The following is a 24874-nucleotide window of genomic DNA, read 5'->3' as shown; positions in this document are numbered from 1 at the left end:
GACAGACTCTTGAACTACACATTTGTTCACTTCTGGATAAAAGAATTGGATGAACAAAATCCTATTTTCAGATCTGCACTTAATGAATCCAAAATCATGATAAACTGAAGCCAGCTTACATCTATTGGTAACGTCTCGTCTTCCTTTTCAGTCAACCGCATATAAGAACGATCTGAAACAGAATGTAATTAAATTAAGAAAAATGCTTAAAATGTATTAAATGTATAAAAACAGAAGATTGTAACAAGGTAAAGAAAAACTACAGGAAATGTGGATATAGCTAGAGAATACACACATATATATTACATACATACACACACACACACACAGAAAGATTGAAGTTAAAAACATTTATTAGAGAACTCATGTCAGCAAGACACCAGATGCATCTATGTTTATATGAATGTTGTTTTCAAATGCAGTATTATAATATGGTCAAAGAGAAAACTCAAAATGTTTTGAAAACCTATTTCAAGCCCAACTCCCAGGTACAAAAAAGAGACTTGGTTAGACTTACCGGTATTCCTAAGAGCCTTTCAGGACAACCTTGGAGAGAGCGCAGCTGCGCCCCTCTTTCAGGAAAGACTTGCAGACCTTTAAATCCCTCCTCTTCCACCATGGCTTCAGTTATTGTGGCCTCCGGCATACTGGAAAACAAAAGCACAGAAGAACCCACAAACAACCATGATAGATACTTATACCAATTTCTAAGCTAGAAAAAAAAAAAAAAATAAATAAAAAAGGGAGGGAAACTAGGGGTTGTACTGAAAGGCTCTTAGAAATACCGTCACCGGTAAGTCTATGTCTTTCTCAAATCGCCTTTCAGGACAACCCTGGGTAGGATAACTGAAAAAGCTTACCCTAGGGTGGGACTACTGCCTGCAGCACCTTCCCACTGAAGGCCTGATCCGCAGCTGACAACAAGTCCAACCTGTAGTGTCGGAGAAAGGTTGAATAGCTTGACCACGTGGCTGCCTTGCAAATTTGATCAGGCATAGCACCGGCCCTTTCAGCCCAGGACACTGCCGTTGCTCTCGTGGAATGAGCCGCTATCCCTGAGGGAGGCATTTCTCCTTTAGCTCCGTAGGCCTCTGTAATTACCCCTCTGAGCCACCTACCCAGAGTGCTTTTAGAAGCTTTTTCTCCCTTACGAGGGCCTGAAAAGATTATGAAGAGGGCGTTTGATTTTCTGAATTCCTTAGTGACTGACAAGAATTGAAGAAGGTACCTCCTTACGTCCAAGGCATGGAAAGCTTCCTCACCTGCATTAGCAGGAGCAGAGGAGAATGTAAGCAACACTATTTGTTGAGAGCAATGAAAGTTTGAGGAGACTTTGGGTAGGAAAGCTGGGTCCGTTTGGAGAACTACCCGGTCTGGAAAGATTTTTAGAAAAGGCTCAGTGACTGCCAAGGCCTGAAGCTCAGATTCGCATTGCTGACGTAATGGCCACCAAAAAGATTCTCTTTAAAACTAAATTTTTCAAACAAGCTTCTTGTAAGGGTTCAAACGGGGACCTCGTAAGACCCTGCAAAACAATAGATCAATCCCAACTGGGAAAACTTTTGAGGGACACTGGCCTATTTCATGCCAATGCCCTAAAAAAAAAAAAAAAAAAAAAAAAAAAAATCTTGAAATTAGAGTCTCTCTAGATAGTCTTTTCAAAGTAAACTGAAAGAGCCGTTACCTGAGTCTTTAAGGTGCTGGCTGCCAAACCTTTCTCCATTCCGTCATGGAGAAACTCGAGGACCAAAATTACACTTCATCTGGAAGCCCTTGGAGGTACAGTAGGAATAAAACTTCTTCCATACCTTCTGGTATATGGCCCTAGTCACATCTTTTCTGCTGGAAAGTAGGGTTTTTACTAGCTTGTCGGATAAATCTTTAGCCTTTAGAAGATCTTCCTCAGAAGCCAAGCAGTTAGGTGTAGACGGTCTGCCTCTGGATGAACCACTGATCCTCGTGTTAGAAGATCCTCTCTGAACGGTAGTCTCCATGGAGTCGCCAGGTTTAGTAGTGTTGCAAACCAAGGCCTTTTTGGCCAGAAGGGCGCGATTAGGATCATATTGGTCCCCATCTCCCTGAATTTTCTTAAGACCATCGGAATTAGAGGGAAGGGGGAAAGGCATAACAGGTGGTAGTGCCATGGATGCGCTAGAGCATCTATGCCTAAGGCCTGGTCTTCTCGTGAAGAGAAAAGAACCTGTGGACCTTGGAATTCTGTTGACTGGCAAGTAGGTCTACCTGAGGGAACCCCCACTTTCTGGTAATCATCAGAAAAACCTCCTGATTCAAGCACCACTCTGCTTCTATCAGTCTTCTTCTGCTGAGCAGATCGGCTAACAGATTTTGGGAGCCCTTTAGGTGAATTGCCGACAGGGAGGCTACATTCTGCTCTGCCCAACAGAAAAGTTGATTGGCTAGATCCATAAGACCCTTGCTCCTGGTTCCCCCCTGCTTTAGGACATATGCTACTGCAGTCATATTGTCCGACAGGATCTGGACATGATGTCCCTTCACTGTATGGTGGAAAGCTAGGAGGGCTAGGAATATGGCCCTGAGTTCCCGCCAGTTTGATGACCTCCAGGACCAAGTGCCCTGGGCTATTAGTCCATCCAGATGGGCTCCCCAACCCCAGGCACTTGCGTCTGAAAAACCCAAGGGAGGCCTCTCGTTAGATTGTCTGAATCCCTCCACCACCACAGAGCTCGTCTCATCTTTGAAGTAAGCTTGATTCTCTTTCGCCAGCGAAACCTACTGTACCACTGTACCGCTGGGATAGAGGCCATGAAAAGCCCTAATACTGCCATGGCTGAGCAGACTGATATTGAATAATTTGTTTGAATTTGCTTCACTGCCATCTGGACTTTCTCCAACTTTGCCTGCGGTAAGAAGACCTTCTGGAGGACAGAATTGATTATATAGCCCAGAAAGGTCACTTCCTGACTTGGATCTAGGTTTGACTTCATGTTGAGGAGCCATCCCAAGTCTCTGAGGTGTACCTGTGCTACCTGTAGATTTGTTAACAGCTGCTCCCTGGAGTCCACAAAAAACAGCAGGTCGTCTAGATACGGAATTACAGGAATCCCTCTCAACCTTAGCGGCTACAGGGCTTCTGCCATGATCTATGTAAAGATCCTGGGGGAAGACAAGAGCCCGAAAGGCAGGGCCCTGAACTGAAGGTGTCAGATCGACGTCCCCCGGTTGACTGCCAACTGAAGGAAACGTTGGGAGGCCTGGGCAAATCGGGACATGTAGATAGGCATCCATCAGAGATCTAAAGAGAACCCCCTCCTCTACCCTTACATTTTTGGGGGGCCCAGCGGCTTTTTCCGTCCTCCCAACCCTTTCGGGACTGCTGAACAGCACGAAAATTTTTCCTAGCTGCTTGCTTCTTTTTGGCAGGGAAAGCCTTTTTATCCGCTATTCTATTCAGAATGGTTTCTAGATCTGGACCAAAACAGAAGATCCCGAGAAAGGTAAGCTGCACAGCCTAATTTTGTAGGCCGGATCGCCCGACCAAGTTTTTAGCCAGACAGCCCGCCTAGCAGAATTTACTAGGGCCGAAGACCTGGCTGCCATCTTAATAGATTCGGCAGATGCGTCAGCCATGTACTTTACAGCCTTCAAGAGCAACGGAAAAGAAGATCCTTCTGGGATGTCCCTGCCTCAACGTGTCTTTCGTTTTTCCACCCAGCACTCAAGATTTCTTGCCACCACTGTGGACGCCATAGCTGGTTTGAGGCTAGCCGATGTGGAATCCCACACCTTTTTCAAGAGGGATTCTGCCCTTTTGTCCATTGCATCCTTGAGAACCCCCCCATGTCCTCAAAGGCCATGTACGGCGTGACACCTGTGAAAAAGCGGCATCGACCCGTGGCTTTTTGTTCCAAACTTCTGATTCTTTGTCGTCAAAAGGAAAGCGTCTTTTCAAGGTCTTGGAAAGGACCTCTTTCCAGATCCTTCCACTCCCTCCTGGCTGTATCCGACAGTACCCTATGGACTGGAAAGACGCTAGACTTGGTGTCGTCCAGACCCTGGTACATTTTATCATGAATTGACAACTGGACCTTCTCTTCTTGAATATCCAATGTTGGGTAAATTGCTTTCAGAAGGTCGTCCACTTCCTTCAAGGACAACTTATACTTGGAACTATGGCTGTCATCTTCCTCTTCCCTGAATCCCTGAGGGAAGGAAGAGTGCTTGCCCCCTCGTCCTCGGAGTCCAAACCCTCTGCATATTTAGAGGTAGACGTCCTGGGACTTAGTGATGGTTGCTGACTACTGCCCTGGACCTGCTGGGCTCTGGACCAGCAGTGTCTTAATGGAGCTCAGGGAACTTGAAAGCTCCCGAACTGAGGAAAAAAAGATCCCTGTACTGTTGAGAGGATTCCTCCTCAACCAGATCGTTAATACATGATCTACACAAGGCTTTTTGCCAAGATTCTCGCAGTGGATTCTTGCATGAGGGGCATTTCTTCTGACCTGGCGGGTTTGAACGTTTCGGTTTTCCCGAGATAGTTTCCTAAAAGACAGATGGATGATGTCTTACTGCTACTGCAAAGACCGATTAACGCCATCAATGGTGCTCACCGACAACCACCACCAGACAGAAAAAAAAAATCAGACCCTCAGAGTTACCAGTGCCACCACCAATAGACTACAGGACCAAGAGAAGTTACCTCAAACTGTAGCGGCAGGCTCCCATAAGGGAGGTAGCATAGAAACAAGAACATACAGCCCATAAGAAGAAGAAGAATAAAGAGGACCGCTGTGCCCCTCTTACCTAGGCCTGACCGGTGCCTGCCTCCACCGTTGCTGACAATCCCTCCATCATGCAGAGAGCGTAGTGGGGGACTGAAAACCAACAGCCGAATTTTAAGCTTCCCAGGTCTGACATCACTATGCTGCCCAGAAACGGAAAAGCCGGAGTATGGACCCGCCCCCTGGCCCCTGCGTTGCAGGCGACCGGAAGCACTCGTCGCCCTGTCTGAACAGGAAGCCGCGTCACTGGCCGCCACGCCACCCGCCAGTGCACGAAAAACCAAAATCGGGGCTCCAGACGTTCAGACACCTCGACCCGTCGGCCACTGCTCCCCTGAGCTGGAAGAGGCTGGGGGCTCTGGAGCACCCTCCGATCGTACAGGGAGGGAGCTGGGATAGTCGTACCGCTGTTCACACAGCACATCCCCGAGGTAAGGCCTATCAACTCCACCCTGGAGAGAACGCAGCCCTATGGTTCCCGCAAGTGCTTCCACCATGGCGGAGGAAACACAATAACTGAAGCCATGGTGGAAGAGGAGGGATTTAAAGGTCTGCAAGTGTTTCCTGAAAAAAGGGGCAGGGCTGCGCTCTCTCCAGGGTTGTCCTGAAAGGCGATTTGAGAAAATTTAAATACACAGTATTGCTCAATAACCACATAAGATATAAATCCATTCTGTGTGCACAAAACATCTTTGTAAACCAAGGTTTTACCATTTAAGAGTAGTAGTGACATTACTGTGCTGTACATAGCCTGTGCAGAAAGCAGAGCTGCGAGAGGGACCCAGCAGGTCTACCAAATACAGGGTGTCTGCAGAAAACTACAGGAGGGGGCAGAGACAAGACCAGTCACCCCGTACAAGGGGAGAGAGAACAGCAGTGACCAGTCTTTCTTACAACAAGCTCCTGGACAGAGGCAAAGTTTCATATTGGACTACTGCACATTTCTGGAAGAAATATACAAAGCATACTAATATTCAAGAATACATATGCCTCTTGTATTTAGACATTATTTGCTTATCCAGAGTCCAGCTTTAATTTGTGAAGGGTGTAGGTGGAAGACTGATTATATAGGGAAGGAGATTGGGCGTAGATGAAATAAAAAGGAGAGGGATCAGGGTTAAGGCCCGTACACACGGTCGGACTTTTTGACAACAAACATGCAAATTAGCTGTTTTGGAGCAACATCCGACTGTGTGTACGCTCCATCGGACAAACTTTTTCTGTTTTCATTGGACTTTTGTTGGCTGTGCGAACGGACAAACTTTCTGGCAACAAAAGTCCGATGGAGCAAAGTCCAACCATGTGTACGCAAAAGCATCGGACTTTTGTACAAGGTACAAACACGCATGCTCAGAACCAATGCAAAAGATCAGACTACAATACAGAAGTTGACCAAAGGTGGCGCTGGAGTCATTGAACGTCCTCTTTTGAAGTGGCGTCAGTACGTTGTGACGTCACTACGTTCGTGTTTGTTGTCAAAAAGTCCGACCGTGTGTATGCAATACAAACTTGTGGACCATGCCCTTTGTACAAAAGTCCACGGAAAAGTTTGTACAAAGTCCGACCATGTGTATGAGGCTTAAGAGTGGACATGAATGGTAGGGAAGGTGATTGACCAGAGAATGTGCAAACGATGTGAAGGAGAATGGTCATACAGATGAGGATAGCAAATGGAACTGAAGGGAAAGGATTATATAAAGGAGAATAGGGGGAATGGATGAACTGGAGGGTGATTACCAAGGATTCAAGAAGTATGAATGAAGTGATGAAGAATAATAATACAGGGGAGGAGAGTGGTTGTAAACGAAGGAGAACAATTACATGGGGAGGGGAGGGGCATGGATGGAAAGGAAGGAAAGGAACACAAAGTGAATGGAAATCTTCATATATGGGAGGAGAGGGGGAGTGTGTAAACAAAGGAAAGCAATCAATGGTGAGGAGAAGGGCATGGACGGAAATAACGAATATTGACTATACCGAGGGGGCACAATAGAAATTAAGGAGAATGATCAGACAAGGCAGGAGAGGGCATGAATGGAACTGAAGGAGAACAATGATATGGGGAGGAAAGGGGCATGGACTGAAATGGAGAATGATCATACAAAAGGAGAAGGACATGGATGAAGTGGAGGATGATTATACAGGGGAGAAGAAAAGCATGAATAAAGTGATGAAAAATGTTCAGTGGAGAGAGAAATAATGGAACTGAACAATCATACAGTGAAGAAAGGGAATTTATGAAAGTGAAAACAAATGATCACACAGCAAACAGCAGGCATGGATGAATGCTGCATGTGTCCCCCACCAGCTCTGAAATGTGACTAAACACCGCAGATCGCTCAGTTCTTAGCATTCTGCGAGTAGAAAGCCGGGGACTATCAGTATCAGTATCCGGCTCTCTGCTCTGGTCCCCCTGCACTCACTGGAGCATGGAGTTAGGGAAGGGCGGGGAGTGGCTGAGAAGCTGAGCAAGCTGCCAGTCCAGGGTTCTAGGTGGATCTTGACCATATAGTCTGGGTCTTTTCAGAGCCTAGACCAGCTTTGTGAGGTCAGCAGGCTTCAGATCGCTGTAACCTGAAAACAGGTCACAGGAGTGCAGAACTGCTTTGGCTATACTGCTCCTTTAATCCTGACCGTAGGTGTTTTTAAAGCACCACCTATAGGAGTAGGACACTAGGCAGAAAAAGTAATCAGCACCACCTATGGGCAATTTCTACCTGGTATAAACCTCTAAAGCAGGGATCTGCAATTAGTGGACCTCCAGCTGTTACAAAACTACAAGTCCCATCATGCCTCTGCCTCTGGGTGTCATGCTTGTGGCTGTCAGAGTCTTGCTATGCCTCATGGGACTTGTAGTTCTGCAACAGCTGGAGGTCCGCTAATTGCATATCCCTGCTCTAAAGGCAGCTCCGTCAAAAGGAGTACCAGAAAAAATAAAATAAAAAAAAAAATAAAAAAAAAGGAGGGGTGGGTGCTATTAACCTCAGAAAAAGATATTAGGGCGTAAAAAATAAAAAAAAAGTTCTCTTGCCTTCACACAAGGACACAGTTCTTAATCTTGACCGTAGAGACGCCCCAAAGCATTTCCTCTACGAGGGATGGGAAAGGACCAAATGTAAAAAAGGCAGTCACCCCCCAAAAGAGAGTAAGGAAAAATATTGCAGCCAAAACAAGCGCAAAGGATGCAAATATATCAACCCTGTAAAAGGTATGCACAGATGAATAGGTAGCTGCCGTGCAAATCTGAGACACAGACTCCTAATTGCAGAATGCTCAAAAGGCACTAGAAATCTGGTGGAGCGTGCCATAATGGGGAAGAGATAGCACAACCCTTAACCTCTCTGGCAGTATGATTCAGTCTGGTTTTAGGTGCTGAAAGCGGTACAATTATTTTGCATGGAAATTTGGCGTTTTATATTGTAGTCCTGTAATTCTTAGGAATAACTCTCTTAAATCTGTTCAAACCAGAGTCTAGTAGACATCCCAGGTATGATAAAGTTTATAATATAATAAATAAAAATTATTCAATAATGTAATCAAATCCTAAAACACTGAAAAAGGGACACTTTCTGGTTGCTATGAACAATCTCCAAAATCCAGCTATAAAAAAAAAAACTATTTATAATGTAAAAGTGCATGCAGGGCACTGCACAGACCACTAGGGACAAAGGGGTGTGTAATTTTTTAAAGCGCAGGTCCACCCTAAAGTGGACCTTCCACTCATCGGAACCCTCCCCCCCCTCCGGCGCCACAATTGGCACCTTTCAGGGGGGAGGGGGGTGCAGATACCTGTACAGTACAGGTATCTGCACCCACTTCCGGGATAGCTCTCTGTGGAAAGGGACGTAGATTACGCCCCTTTCCGCAAGTGCCCCGCTGCCTGCTGGGAACACACAGATCCCAGAGGCAGTGGGGACCGTCCTTATTGCGCAGCGCGACTCGTGCATGCGCAGTAGGGAATCGGGAAATGAAGCCGAAAGGCTCCATTTCCTGATTCCCATACCCAAGATGGTCGCGCGGCAGCACCCGAGAGACGATCTAGAGATCGGCTTCGGGTGCCGACATCGCGGGCGCGCTGGACAGGTAAGTGTCACTATTTTAAAAGTCAGCAGCTGCAGTATTTGTAGCTGCTGGCTTAAAAAAAAAAAAAAGACTCAGTTAGACTTACCGGTGACGGTATTTCTAAGAGCCTTTCAGGACAACCCCGGAGAGAGTAGCTCCACCTTGCAATCAGGAAACACATGCCCACTTTAAAAACACCTCCTCCTCCTCCATGGCTTCAGTTATTGTGGCCTTCCGACGCTGGAAAACAAAGCACAGAAAGCACAACACCATGGTAGAACTTAATACATTTACTAAGCATAACCTAGGGAGGGAAGTAACGGTTGTCCTGAAAGGCTCTTAGAAATACCGTCACCGGTAAGTCTAACTGAGTCTTTCTCAAATCGCCTTTCAGGACAACCCCGGAGAGGATAACCGAGAAACTTACCCTAGGGCGGGACTACTGCCTGCAGTACCTTCCTGCCGAAGGCCTGATCTGCTGCAGACAGTAGATCTAACCGGTAATGCCGGAGAAATGTCGAATAACTGGACCAAGTGGCAGCCTTGCAGATTTGTTCAGGCGTGGCACCGGCCCTTTCAGCCCAGGAAACTGCCGTGGATTTAGTAGAGTGGGCAGCAATACCTGAGGGAGGTATTTCTCCTTTTGCTTTATAGGCTTCTGTTATAGCCAACTTAAGCCACCTACCCAGCGTACTTTTAGAAGCTTTCTCCCCCTTGCGTGATCCAGAAAATATCACAAAGAGGGCGTTTGATTTTCTAAATTCTTTAGTAACTTTCAGAAACTGTAAAAGACATCTTCTCACATCCAATGTGTGAAAAACTTCCTCTCCTGCATTTGCTGGGCTTGCAGAGAATGTAGGTAACACTATTTCCTGTGATCGATGGAAAGTTGAGGATACTTTCGGTAGGAATGCTGGATCCGTCCTCAGTACCACCCTGTCCTGATAAATTCTAAGGAAGGGTTCTGTAATAGCTAGAGCTTGGAGCTCGCTGACTCTCCTGGCCGAGGTGATGGCCACCAAAAAGATTGTTTTTAAAACCACCTTCTGTAAAGAAGCTTCTTGTAAGGGTTCAAACGGTGCTCCCGAGAGACCCTTTAAAATTGTAGACAAATCCCAACTGGGAAAGTCTTTAAGGGCTACTGGTCTATTTCGAGCAAGAGCCCTAAAAAATCTAGAAATTAAAGTTTCTTTAGATAAAGTCTTTTCAAAGAAAACTGATAAGGCAGCCACCTGAGTCTTCAGGGTACTGGCTGCGAGACCCTTCTCCATTCCTTCATGGAGAAACTCCAAGACGGACACCGTGCTCTTGACCTTGAGTTCTCTAGAACTGCACCAGGAGTTGAACTTTTTCCAGACCTTCATGTAAATTGCCTGTGTAACTGCCTTCCTACTGGACAGCAGGGTCTTTACTACTTTATCTGAGAGACCTTTAGCCTTTAACAGGTCCTCCTCAGAAACCAGGCGGTTAGCTGCAGGAGTTCCACTTCTGGATGACTTACTGTCCCCTGGGATAACAGATCTTTTCTGAGTGGTAACCTCCATGGGGGCTTCGAGGCTAGGTTTCGAAGACCCGCGAACCAGGGTCTTTTTGGCCAAAAAGGAGTGACTAGTATTAAGTCTGTCCTTTCTTCCCTGAATTTCCTCAGTACTAGTGGAATTAGAGGAAAGGGGGGAAAGGCATAGCACAGCTGGTAATGCCAGGGGTGAGCGAATGCATCCAACCCTATTGCTGCATCTCCTCGGTGAAGAGAAAAGAATCTGTCCACCTTTGAGTTCTGCTGGCTGGCAAAAAGGTCTACCTGAGGAACCCCCCAGGCCTCGGAGATCATCAGGAACACTTCCTGATTCAGACTCCATTCTGCCTCTAGCAATTTGCGCCTGCTTAGGAGGTCCGCAAACAAATTCTGAGAGCCCTTCAGATGCACTGCCGATAGTGAGGCTGTGTTCTGTTCTGCCCAGGCTAACAACAGATTGGCCAGCTCCATCAAGCTCCTGCTTCTGGTTCCCCCTTGCTTCATAATGTAGGTAACCGCTGTTGTGTTGTCTGACAACACCTGAACATGGTGGCCTCTCAAACTCTGCTGAAATGCCACTAAACCCAGAAAGATCGCCTTCAACTCCCTCCAGTTGGATGATCTTTGAGCTTCCTGTTTGGACCAGACCCCCTGAGATGTCTGACCATCCAGATGGGCTCCCCAGCCCCAGGCACTTGCGTCTGTAGTAAGGCGCTTGTCCACAGGAAAGGTCCACACCAGGCCCCTTGAGAGGTTTGCCTGGTCTCTCCACCACCAAAGAGCCCTTTTCGTCTTTGACGAAATTTTTAGCTGTTTTTCCAAAGGATCCTGATGGGACCAGCTTGACAGAACCTCCCTCTGAAGGGGTCTGGAATGGAACCTGGCCCACTGAACAGCCGGGATTGCTGCCGTAAGCAGGCCCAGAACTGCCATAGCCATCCTGACTGAGACTGTCTGGTTGCTCTGTATCCGCTGTACAGCTAGCTGTAACTTTTCCTGTTTTTCCAACGGCAGGAAAACTTTCTGGAGAATCGAATTTAATGTATACCCCAGAAATTTCATTTCCTGTGAGGGGGTCAGGATTGACTTCTCTAGGTTTAGAAGCCATCCCAGGCCCTCGAGGTGAGACTGGGCCCTCTGGAGATTGACTAGGACCTGCTCCCTGGAGTCTGCAAAAAACAAAAGGTCGTCCAGATAAGGAACAACTGGAATCCCCTTCAATTTCAGGGGTTCCAAAGCCTCTGCCATAATCTTCGTAAAGACCCTGGGAGAGGACGAGAGTCCGAACGGCAGAGCCCTGAATTGGAGGTGCCATACCGAACTCCCTACCTTCAATGCCAGGCGCAGGAACTGCTGCGATGCCTGATGAATTGGTATATGAAGGTAGGCATCCCTTAGGTCCAGGGATGCCATGAAGCATTCTGGGGTCAACAGCTTTGTGATGGAGAAAATTGTATCCATCCTGAAATGTTTGTACCGAATGAACCTGTTCAGGAATTTCAGATTCAGGATTAGACGGTACTTCCCTGAGGGTTTTTTCACCAGAAAAATATGTGAATAAAAACCCCCGCCCTGCTGGCTTACTGGGACTTGAATCAGAACCTCTTGCTGTATCAGCTCCTGTAACAACAGCTTCATTGCAGAGGCCTTCTCCTGATCCCTTGGCAATGTTGTCACATAAAACCTGCTCGGGGGTGGTTCTGAAAACTCCAACCTGTACCCCTGATCGACAACGCTCTTCACGAACAGATTTGGAGACAGCCTGTCCCATTGTTCGCGAAAAGCTGACAGTCTCCCCCCCACTGGGGAGATATTGTCACTTGTTCTTAGGGGACTGCTCTGGGGGAGATCTAAAGAGGACTCCACCCCTGCCTTTGCCCTTCTGTGAACCCCATCTGCTCTTGTGCTCCTGGTCTTTTTTATGGGACTGCTGAAAAGCACGAAAATTCTTTTTAGCCATCTGCTTTTTCTTAACTGGAAAAGCCTTCTTTTTATCGGCTGTTCTATCCAGCACAGACTCTAAATCAGGACCAAAGAGCAAGTCACCCGAGAAGGGAAGACCACACAGCTTGACCTTAGAGGCAGTGTCCCCAGACCATGTTTTCAGCCAAACTGCTCTCCTGGCTGAATTTACAAGAGCCGAAGACCTAGCGGCCAGTTTAACTGATTCTGCTGATGCATCCGCCATGTATTTGACTGCATTCAGGATCAGTGGAAAGGACTCTAAGAGATCCTTGCGGGGTGTCCCCGCCTCAATATGGCTCTTCAGCTTCTCTACCCAACATTCCAGATTCCTGGCCACCACCGTAGCTGCCATTGCTGGTTTTAGACTGACTGACGCAGCATCCCAAGCTTTTTTAAGGATGGAGTCAGCTTTTTTGTCCATTGGGTCTTTAAGGATCCCCATATCTTCAAAGGCTAGATCCGTTCGTCTGGATACCTGCGAGAAAGCTGCATCGACTCTGGGTTTCTTATTCCAAACCTCTGAGTCCTTATCTTCGAAGGGAAACCTTCTTTTGAGAGCTTTAGAGAAGAAAGGGGCTTTTTCTGGGTCCTTCCACTCCTTTCTCACTGAGTCTGAGAGGACCCTGTGGACAGGAAAAACTCGCCGTTTTGTTTCGTCCAACCCCTGGTACATTTTATCATGAACTGACAGTTGTACTCTTTCTTCCTGAATTTCTAGAGTAGTGTAGATTGCTTTTAAAATATCATCTACTTCCTCTAGTGATAGCTTGAATTTGGAGCCCCTGCTATCTTCTTCCTCTTCCTCCTCCTCAGAATCCCTGAAGGAGATGAGAGTACTACCCCCTTCGTCTCCAGACTCTTCAGTTTCCACCTGTCTGGATGACGACGCCCTGGGGCTGGGCGGTAAGTTCTGAGGCTCGGTCTGTGCGGGAGGGTTTTGTATCAGGATGGACTTGACTGAACTCAAAGAGTTTGTCAGCTCTTTAACCAAAGAAAACAAATCCTTATATTGTTGAGATGTTTCCTCTTCCACCAATTCTCTGATACAATTTCTGCACATTGCCTTCTGCCATGAATCTCTGAGGGGGGTTTTGCAGGAAGGACATTTTCTCTGACCTGGTCTAGCTTTTCCTAGTGATTTTTCCTGAAACGACATACAGGTTTAATTCACTAAAAGCTCTCAACAACCAGTTGCTTAACACCAAGCCAGTGCAGAGACCCCCCACCAAACAGACCTACTAGTGAGACCCCAGAACTAGGCTGCAAAAGGTCAGAGCGAAGTCCACCTCTGACCTGCAGCGACAGGCCCCCAAGAGGGGGGAACAAACAAAGACATACCCACAGTAAAGCAGAGGGTGCCAGTGCACCTTACGTACCTGGGCTGGACCGGTGCTGGGGGCGCCTGTCTCCGCCATAGCTGGCTTGCACTCTTCCATCGTTTGAGTGAGGCAGCTATTTTACAAACAGCTCTCATTTTAAATTTTCCCGGCCGCCGCGTCATCAAGGCCGGCCGGAAGCGGAAGCACACGGTCACCTGACCCGCCCCATGACCCCTGCGTTCCAGGCGCTGAACCACGGCGCCACGCCCCCTCAGAGCGCCCGCGCGTCACCGTGAACGACGCCGTCGCCGCCCGGGACCCGGCGCCGAAAACGGAGCCATGCCGCTGACCTGCAGCGGCCTCCGCCAGCAACAGAGCCCTCCCTGCGCTAACAAGCGGACACCGGGCACCCGACGCCGGCACTCCGAGGGTCCTTACTCCCGTGAGATGGCGGGACCAGGAGCTCCAGGAGTCCTCTCCCCGTGGAGATGCTGCTGGGGGTCAAAGAGAAACAACCTGCAACAAAAGGTAAGCCTTACTCCCCTGCAGAGAGTGTAGCTCTCCCTGGTTCAGGCACATGCTTCCTCCAAGAAGGAAACACAATAACTGAAGCCATGGAGGAGGAGGAGGTGTTTTTAAAGTGGGCATGTGTTTCCTGATTGCAAGGTGGAGCTACTCTCTCCGGGGTTGTCCTGAAAGGCGATTTGAGAAAAAAACGCGGAGTCCCGGCGGACTCCCGCTTTAATACAGTACTGTAATCTGTAAGATTACAGTGCTGTGTGTGTTTTGTGTCTTTACTTTTTTGAATTTGCCACCGGTCTCCGCTCCCGTGCGCCGTAACGTTGCAGGGAACGGAGCTCGGCGGCATTTGGCACTGTGAATCGAGCAGAGGACAGCTCGATCACACAGCGCGGAGGTCATCGCTGGATCCAGGGGACAAGGTAAGTAACTCTCCCTGTGTCCTCCCTGCATCCAGCGATGCGATCCCGAGTCTGGCTCGGGGTTACCGCTCCTGTTAGTAAAATCCCAACCCGAGCCAGACTCGGGATTACCGCCAGGGAGGTTAATAGCATATGCCTGAACAATCAGCCACCAAATCTATAGGGAAATAGGCAGAGGATGCTGCTAGACCTTTCCTGAGCACAAAAAGAATCTGACCTCTGGAAGGAGGTCGTAACAGACAAATATACAAGATGTGAGAATTTAATTTCTGAAATGGCCCAAAAAAAAAAAAAACCTGTTTGATTGAGCAGGAACGTTGTCATGGTGGAGAATCCACTTGAAAGGCCAGAGTTAGTCTTTTCCTCTGAACATATTCCCATAACAATTTCAGAATTTCCAAGTAAAAATTTTTGTTGACCATTATACCATGTTCTATGAATGCATAGCAAACTATACTCTTGTGCCCCCCCCCCCCCCCAAAAAAAAAAAAAAAAAAAAAAAAAAGAATGAACACTCACTCAGCGTTTGAGAGTTCGCACCCTGTCCAGATTTGGATTCCTTCCTTTGCGATTTTGGCAAGCCTTCATGCCAAGGAGGACTTGTCCACAGGCTTCAGGGCCTTATGAGACTGGAAAAACTTGGCACCACCTGCAGGGGCCTTGGAGTGCTAGTCTGAAAAGCCAGGGGGGAGGAAGAAGAGAAAAAAAACCCTTGTGTGCAAGGACAGACCGGACTTGCCAGGTGCTTTCCCTTCCTGGCAAGTGGGAGGAAGGTACTCATGTCACCTGTAGGTTCTTAAAAATGCCAAAGTAGCACAGAAGAGACATTAACCCCGAAAGGGTCAATTTGCCAGGGTATTTTAAGATGTCTGGGCAGCAGACCAACACTTAAAGCAAAGTACTCGCTGAAGCACCAATGCCAAAACGGAGGGCTTGAAAAGCTACGGCTGCAATTAAGGGTGCATCACATGCGTATTTCAGGCCCTAAATGGACTGGTCTGCCAGTCCCAAAATTACTGGGAAAACCTGTCCCACATTCAGACCTTGTATCATCTTGGCCCATTCAGTAAGTGTCATAGAAAAGAATTAATGCAGGCGTCTGAGTATTTCCTCCTACACACCACAATCTTGCTGGCCAGGACGACTCTTCATGCAGACTAGTGCCACAGATGCATCACCCAACCTTACATTTAAGATGTGCCTGTCATTGAGTAATTAAAAGTGAGTTTTTACTATTATGGTTTACAATGTGTACAGTACATACTTCTTGCATATCCGGGAGATTGCTTCTGCTTCCCTGCCTAAGGCTGACCCTGACATATTGGGCTTCCTTTACTCTCCCCTCTCATTTGCCACAGCGCACAGCTGTGGGACTACAAGGACTACATAGACTTTAATTCAGCAGTATCTACCATAGTTTTTGCATCACATATGTACATCAGCGTGAGCCGGGGGGGGGTGTAATGGCTGGGGCCACGCTGTGGCTCCAGCCAACCTCTTTTACAGGCATAAACTCCTTGCCCAAGGGCAGAAACAGCAGGCCAGCTAACCATCAAGGGGAAGGCTGGAGGTAGATGAGGGAGGGAGGGAAGCTCTGACCACTGAAGGGACTAGCAGGATAAACCTATGGCTTGGAGGGGAGAAGAACCCTGCATCCCATGCCATGTCCAAGGAGGGAAGTGGGGGCAACTACTTATTGATCCACGGAGATTGCAGGTAACACTCTAGAGACAGATCCATCTCACCACAGAAGTAAAGAGGCTGTTGGCCAGGGTACCATTGTGAAATGGACTGCAGGCGCCTGGACATGTGTCCCCCCACAAGACGTTTATCTTGCTTGCCGCTCCAGTCCAGAATGGGGATGTCGCAACTGACCTAGCGAGTAGCTAAAGGTCCAAGTGCACTCGTTGGCCACACTGAGGAGACCACTGAATCTAGATTATCCAGTCCATCACCCTGCCCAGCTGTTGACTGAAGATCTCCACAGGAAAAAACTAGGAGGGAACAGTCTTTACACCTGAAACACTAACTGAGCTGCCTATAGCAGAGAGGTGGTTTATACCAGATAGGGCCTAGTGTCCTACTCTGTTAGGAGACATTATAAAACCCTATGATGAAAGAAGTGAAGAGCTGTGGCTCAATCAAACTCAGACTCTTGCAGACTGTCAGTGTAGCTGTCTGCCCGTACCGCATACAGGTAGGCAGTTACTGAATGACAGAAAGCATCAATGAACTACCTAGAGTGCTCATTAGGGCCCTGGTAGTTCATTGAGAACTACAAACTGTCATCCACACTGCATGACGGTAGCTGTAGTTCACCCCATGCACAGAACTCTGAATGAATGACATGGCCGCGTAGGAGGAGCCCTATTTGGACATGGGTTTTTTTGTTTTTTTTTGATACGCTGCGACAGCTGATGCGGGGAGAAGTTTCCCAGCCCACTGTCCCAACAAGCCCTTAGACCCCTTTGTGGCAGTTTTCAAGCATTTTAACGCTAGAAATGGCACCTGTAAAGCACCGGAAAACTGCCTCCCATGCTGCCCAAATGTGAAAGCCTGAGTGCTTTCACACTGGGGCAGCACTCTTGCGAGATATTAAAAAAAGTCCTGCAAGCAGCATTTTTGGGGCGGTTTGGGAGCGCTCCCAAAACACCCCTGCCCATTGCAATGAATGGGCAGCGCTTCGGATGCGCCAAAACACTGTACACATGCACCGCTTAGTGTACATCGTCGGGAAGAGCAGGCGGGTATCCAGAGGGTGGCTAAGCAGCAGCAAAGCTTCCAGGTGTTCATCAGGTGATCCTGCCACCTCCTGAATGCTGTTATTTTTCTGGCACGCACGTGCCCAATGTTTTGACCCGCAGATGCAGTGTGGCTAAATTTGCTTAAATGGGTGAGTTTGACAGGCAGTGCCACCCGTCAGCTCTATATGCCACATTACATTCGTGCAAAGCATCGCAGCATGTGTACAGCCCCCTTTGGCTGTATGGTAAATCTTAGGTAGGTGGTCTTGGGGAGTGGGCCTAAAACTATGGCTTAACCATCTTTTTTTATCGCCCCCGGCCACCCACCTGAAAGATGCAGAAGAGTAGTACATCTCTTCTCCAACACATATCCTGCTAAGTCCTACAGTGTGTGTGGGGGATGGTAAAGTGCCCTTTAATACCTCCCTCATTAGCACACCTGGCATGTGTACCAAATAACGGTTCAGACTTCTACCCAGGCCTGATGGTGACCGGTTCTCTGTACATGAAATTTCCCCAGCCTGCTATTTCATGAATCCAACTCAGTACAATAGCTTCCTTTCCTTCCCATTGCTGTGTTGGGGTTCCTCGGTCGCCCTCACCCCCCTCCGGCTTGACAGGCCGAACACACGACAGCTGCCTTACACACACAGCCCTGAGCGCCTTTCCTGCACCGGTGCCCACATCCCGACTTACGCTGAGCCGCTGAGAAGGCCGCATGTGCCAAGGCAAAGAGTCCGACCCCCACCAGCCCTTTCCAGATCGAGGACGCCATTTCTCCGGAGCGCCTTCACTCCCAGATAATACAAACAGCCGGCGGTCGCTGTCCGTGACGTCACACACCCCGGGCGACGTTTGATTACGACAGACGTATTGCCCGGCCGTTCTCTCGCATGCGTGCGGGCGCCATGTTGTGGTTGTCAGGATTCATTCTGAGAGTTCTTTGTTAGCAGTGGTTGCCAGATAGAAGCTTATGCTGACTGTTGTTACTTTCTATTGGTAATTCTGGACAGGCATGTGTCACAATAATAAAGGTGTGGCAGGAAACCGATAATGATTTCAATGTACACAAATTATAAATAAAAAGAATAAACTAATTTTGAGGGCAGAGTATCATATGTGTCAGCGGATAGCTCAACTCTCCATCAAGATATAGTTAAGAAATGTAAAAAAATATATATATTTTGCACTCGGACGTAATAGGTATGAGATAACTGCTAACGCAATTGCTGGCTGCAAACATACATAAATTAAACACGGGAAGTGTAGCGCTCCTTAAGCTATAATACAGTGGCCCCTTTCACACAGGCTGACCACCTGTCCGTTTTTTCAGACAGACCTGAGTGGACCCTCCAGTCCCCCCTATGGAGCAGCCGATGTCAGATGTCCTGTCCGCAAAAAATCCAGATGGGTGGTGGTCCTACTTTACATTCATCTGGCGAATTGGATGAAACAAGGCGGTCCATTTTTTCCCAATTTTCCCATAGAGGAGAATGGGACTGGGTCCATCTCTGCTCTGCACAAAGAGCAGGACGGACCTGTCATCCACCTGAGCAGAGTCCGTCAGGCGGAGGCACCCGTGTGAAAGGGGTCAAAGTGAATCAATGTCCATCTTTAGTCCTCATGTGATAACAGTATGGTGAATAAAGATATGACCCCAAGAGAAGGAAATCTTCCACCACCTCAGGAAGCACACACAGCCTCTTACCCGATGGAGTTGACCACCTAATTAGAAGTGATCAAGACATGCAATAGTACTGGAATGGTTCACAAGGGACCCAGTCCACCATTATATATTACCAGCTTAGAACCTTCCCACACTGGTGGCACCACAGTGGCCAGATGGTAAAAGGCAATAATGTTCCAAGGATATATCTCTATATTTCTATTAGATAAAAAGCATGCATTCACATGAATCTAGATAAGACACAGCACAATAGCAATGTTCCAAAGTTACAAACCAGTAAAATGGCCACACTCCCCTCTGGTACATGATGACATCACATGCCAAAGCTCTATCCTATGCATTTCCTCATCAAAAGATGCCTTTAAGACAGCCAGTTTCTGCTCTCTTTTTGGCTTTGCTGTTGTAGGATGACAACGCTAAACAGAGGCTCCTACTGCTGCCGTAGCGTTGTCACCACATGTTGCACACTTCTGCTTCGGAACTCCAGGAAACCCATGCCTTTAATAGTGATGGCCAAACGGTTCGCCCGGCGGTCGTTTCGAGGTGAATTTCAGCTGTTCGCGGTCCGCCCGTTCGGCGGACTATCGGCGCCGTTCGCCCGGCGGACTTCCGTGTTTACTGTGTAAAAGAACTTTGACCTATGATGACACATCCATCATGGGGTACAGGACACCCAATTGAGACATTACAGCACATGGATAATTGGACATTCCCCCTAACTTATAAATACACCCGATCCGGCGGCCATTTTACATTCTTTCTTCTGTCACTATAGGGAGAGGTTGCTGTGTGTAGCAGGGAGAGATTACAGTGACCCAAATCGCTAGCTATTTGGTACACAAAAGTTCTTTTCAGGACTGGTATAGGTGTTAGGTGTAGTTCAGGATAGGCAGTGCTGTGCTAGTGATTGTTGCAGCAGCCTGAGTGTCCTTTGTCAGTTTAGTCATTAGCTGTTACTATCAGGTCCACAAAAGTGCTATTTCAATTATTGTTCCAGTAGCCTCTGTTTTGTCAGTTTATATAGGGACAGGCAGGAAGCAGTGTGTGAGGCAGTGAGGGTCAGTTTAATCAGTAGCTGTTACTATTAGTTCCACAAAGGTTCTTTTCAGGACTGGTATCAGTGGTATGGTAATAGGCTTGTACACGTATAATATTCTTTCTTCCAAATATAGAAAGAATATTATACTTGACTGCTGCAGTCTGCTAATCATTCACAACCCACTTGTTCCACAAAGCTCCTTATAAGGACTGGTAACTTGGTCTGTCTAGGGTGCTACAGTGCATAGGGTTGAGTGAGGTACAGTCTGCCATTCTATAAGGACTGGTATAAGTCCACAGTACATAGGGTTGCGGTGCACTACTGCTGACCGCTGCCCTATACTGCAGCAGTCCTTCATCGGTATAGGGACTGACGTACAGTCTGCTAATCACTCACACACAACCTACTTGGTCCACAAAAGTCCTTATAAGGACTGGTAACTTGGTCTGTCTAGGGTGCTACAGTACATAGGGTTGAGTGAGGTACAGTCTGCCATTCTATAAGGACTGGTATAGGTCCACAATGCATAGGGTTGAGGTGCACTACTGCTGACCGCTGCCCTATACTGCAGCAGTCCTTCATCGGTATAGGGACTGACGTACAGTCTGTTAATCACTCACACACAACCTACTTGGTCCACTAAGGTCCTTATAAGGACTGGTAAGGTATAGGGTACTACAGTACATAGGGTTGAGTGAGGTACAGTCTGCCATTCTCTAAGGACTGGTATCGGTCCACAATACATTGGGTTGAGGTGCACTACTGCTGACCGCTGCCCTATACTGCAGCAGTCCTTCATCGGTATAGGGACTGAGAGTTTTGTCACAGGGTCATTTAAAAAATGACAGGCAGAGGAAGAGGCAGGCCCTTCCGCAGGGGTGGTAGGGGTTGGGCAGGAGCAACAGGCTTGAGCCAAAGTGGGAAGTTGCAGAAGGTGCGTTCAATTACTTTAAAGGACGCACCGGACTTGGTTGAGTGGCTCGCTCAGACTTACTCTTATGCACCCTCCTCATCTTCTCGATCTGCACCCTCTTCTTCACTCTCTGCTATGTGCACCCCCAAAGACACTACCACCAACAACACCACCACCAGCACCACCACATACCTTCCGCTTGAGTCACAGGAATTATTTTCCGATCCATATCAAGACATTTCTGATGCGCAGCCACTCTTGCTATTGGATCAGGAAGAGGAGGCAGCAACAACCGCTACTCAGCAGTCTAACGACAGTACCCAGATCAGCCCAAGGAGGAGGTTGGTGCCCGGTGTTGCTGCCTACTCCGAGATCTCTACTTATAGCGGTGGGGAAGGTGACGTTGATGATGACGTGTCTAGTGATGTCACGTGGGTGCCCACAAGAGAGGAAGAGGAGGGGAGTTCAGAGGGAGATATGGACCAGCAGATAGGGAGGAGAAGCAGGAATAACTTACATTGCACAGGAGGGACAAAGCAGAATGCAAATGTATCAGGAGCGAGTCATCGACCATGGCACTCCCAGGACACCGGCACATGGCTCCGCAGTGTGGGCTTTTTTTAACGTGTCCGCTGCTGACAATAGCGTTGCCATCTGCAATCTTTGCAGTCAATGCATTAGTCGCGGTAAGCCCAACACTCACCTAGGGACGACCGCCTTAAGAAGGCACATGAGCAGCCATCACCGAGCCGAGTGGGAGCAACGGAACACACAAAGCCACACTGCAGGCTCTCACCGTCCAGCCTCACATTTTTCTGCAAAAAGGCAGGCTTCCGTGGGCCTAATGTTCGATCGTAAAAAAATGATGACGCCGGATAACCCTCTTGCCCAACGGTTGACGGCTGGCTTATCAGAACTCATAGCCCGCCAACTACTGCCATATAAACTGGTGGACTCGGAGGCCTTTCGCAAATTTGTGGCCATTGGAACACCACAATGGAAGGTCCCAGGAAGGAAGTATTTCTCAGAGAAGGGCATCCCAGAGCTATATGGCCATGTTCAGCGGCAAGTGAATGTATCTCTGGCACACAGTGTCGGTGCCAAGATACATCTGACCACAGACACGTGGTCTAGCAAACACGGGCAGGGAAGGTATATCACTTTTACTGCCCACTGGGTGAACCTTCTGACGGCCGTCAAGCATGTAACCCGTGGCACCCGTGTAGATTTGGTTTTACCGCCACGGATTGCATGCAAGGCTGACTCTTCTTCTCCTCCTCCTCCTACTCCATCCTCCTCCCTCTTCTCCTCAGCTGACTCTTCCTTTTCCGCTGCTAGCTCCTCTTCCGCTACACCGCCCAAGCTCCCCAGAACCTATTCGACATGCCAGGTGAGACGTTGCCATGCCGTGCTGCGTCTGTTGTGCCTGGAAGCCAAGAGCCACACTGGCCCGGCACTCCTTTCAGCTTTGCGTTCACAGGCAGAACAGTGGCTAACACCGCTCAATTTGACAGTTGGTAAAGTGGTGTGTGACAACGGTGCTAATCTGCTTAGCACATTGAAACAGGGCAAAATCACGCACGTGCCATGCATGGCACACGTCTTAAACTTGGTCGTGCAGCGATTCCTTGTCAAATACCCTGGGGTCCAGGACATCTTGCGTCAGGCAAGGAAAATCTCGGCCCATTTCAGAAGATCTTACATGGCCATGGCTCGCCTTGCTGACATTCAGCGGCGACACAATCTGCCGGTCAGACGTCTTATTTGCGATTCCCCGACGTGATGGAACTCAACCTTCTATATGCTTGATAGGCTGCTCCAGCAGAAACGTGCAGTTAACGTCTACATGTATGAACTCTGCGGCAGAACCGGTTCTGGGGAGCTGGTTTTTTTTTCACCGCGCCAGTGGCTGCTCATGCGCGACGCATGCAGACTTCTGCGCCCATTTGAGGAGAACACTAAACTGGTCAGTCGCAGCCATGGCGCCATCAGTGACATGGTACCTTATGCCTTCTTTATGGAGCGTGCATTGCGTCGTGTCATTGATCAAGCTGTGGAGGAGCAGGAGCGGGAAGATGAGGATGTCGCAATGCTGGATGAATTCCCAGGGGGGGCTACTCTATCTGAGACAAGTGAACAACAGGAGTCTGAAGAGGAGTCAGAGGAGGATGGTGCCGGGGCGGATGAGGAGGAGCAAGAAGAGCATGCTTTAAACCTTTCTGGGATCCCTGTTGTGCGTGGATGGGGAAAGGAGAATGAAGAGGACGACATTATCCTGGATGATGAGCAGGAGCCAGGCCACCACACCGATTCCACTTTAGTGCAAATGGGGGCCTTCATGCTCCAGTGTTTTAATAGGGACCCCCGTATAAAAAGCATAAGGGTCAAGGACCAGTACTGGGTGGCAACGTACTTAGACCCCCGGTACAAACACAAAATGGCGGAAATGTTACCGCCGTCACAGAGGGCTGTCAGAATGCAGCACTTCCAGGCCTTGCTTCGAGAAATGCTGCATTCTGCTTTTGCGTGCGCTGGCAGAGGAGCAATTCCCACTCCCAGAGAAGGAGTTGCGGGTACCAATCCAACAGCGCCTGCAAGAAGAGGCCAGTTTGAAGATGTGTTGGTGACTTCGGATATGAGGTCATTCTTTCAGCCAACCCATCGACAGGTGTCATCCGGATCCAGCATCAGGAAGCGCCTAGACCGCCAGGTGTCCGACTACATCGGGTTAACGGCCGATGTGGACGCTCTGAGGAGTGATGAACCCCTGGACTACTGGGTGGGCAGGCTTGACCTCTAGCCAGAGCTTGCCCAATTTGCAATCGAACTGTTAGCTTGCCCCTCATCCAGTGTCCTGTCCGAAAGGACGTTCAGCGCAGCAGGGGGGATCGTGACCGATAAGCGTACTCGCCTAGCTCACGACAGTGTTAACTACCTAACATTTCTAAAAATGAATGAGGCATGGATCTCGGAGGAATTCAACACATGTGACCAGTAGACCATGTATATGTCTATAAACAATTTTTTTAATCGAGCACAGAGACCTTCTTTCTTCATTTGGCTCACTTCCTTGTCCAAAAAAAGCACACCGTACTATATGCCCGTACCCTCCTCTTTGAAGAGGTTGAGCTGTGTCATATTTCTACTGGGGCTGCTTATTATGAGGGGCTCCCACCATCCCTGTGCTGTGCTGACATCCTCCTGGGGCTGTACCTCTGCTGTGCATATTATGAGGGGCTCCCACCATCCCTGTGCTGTGCTGACTTCCTCCTGGGGCTGTACCTCTGCTGTGCATATTTTGAGGTGCTTCCCACCATCCCTGTGCTATGCTCATTATGAGGGGCTCCCACCATCCCTGTGCTGTGCTGACTTCCTCCTGGGGCTGCTTATTATGAGGGGCTCCCACCATCCCTGTGCTATGCTGACATCCTCCTGGGGCTGCTTATTATGAGGGACTCCCACCATCCCTGTGCTATGCTGACATCCTCCTGGACCTGCTTATTATGAGGGGCTCCCACCATCCCTGTGCTATGCTGACATCCTCCTGGGGCTGCTTATTATGAGGGGCTCCCACCATCCCTGTGCTATGCTCATTATGAGGGGCTCCCACCATCCCTGTGCTATGCTGACTTCCTCCTGGGGCTGCTTACAGTGCAGTTGTCAGTGCTGTATATCACGGTGCTGATGTCAGTGCTCTCTGTCACGGTGCTGCTGTCAGTGCTGTATATCATGGTGCTGGTGTGAGTGAATTATGTCACGCTGCTGATGTCAGTGCTCTCTATCACGGTGCTGCTGTCAGTGCTGTATATCACGGTGCTGGTGTGAGTGCTTTATGTCACGCTGCTGATGTCAGTGCTCTCTATCACGGTGCTGTTGTCAGATCGCTCTATCACGGTGCAGGTGTCATTGCTGTATGTCACGCTGCTGA

At 48.5% G+C, this 24874-nt stretch overlaps 1 protein-coding gene across 1 annotated transcript in view; it reads right to left on the bottom strand.

The window, feature by feature from the left end:
* The window catches only part of MMGT1 (membrane magnesium transporter 1), a 23899-nt gene extending 5729 nt beyond the window's left edge, over positions 1–18170 (bottom strand). Inside the window, exons 1-2 of the mRNA XM_077491197.1 lie at positions 18004–18170; positions 120–172 (exon numbers count right to left, since the gene is read on the bottom strand). Coding sequence (XP_077347323.1) covers positions 120–172; positions 18004–18082 — 132 coding nt within the window. The 5' untranslated portion in view covers positions 18083–18170. The remainder of the gene's footprint in view (positions 1–119; positions 173–18003) is intronic.
* Positions 18171–24874: the final 6704 nt, after the last annotated feature.

The sequence above is a fragment of the Lithobates pipiens genome, unplaced genomic scaffold (genome assembly GCF_037356315.1).
Source record: "Lithobates pipiens isolate NorthernLeopardFrog02 unplaced genomic scaffold, aLitPip1_a1.2 Scaffold_1, whole genome shotgun sequence".
NCBI classification, from domain to species: Eukaryota; Metazoa; Chordata; class Amphibia; order Anura; family Ranidae; genus Lithobates; species Lithobates pipiens.
The sequence above is the reverse complement of the archived record's forward strand: the minus strand, read 5'-3'. Positions and strand labels throughout refer to the sequence as shown.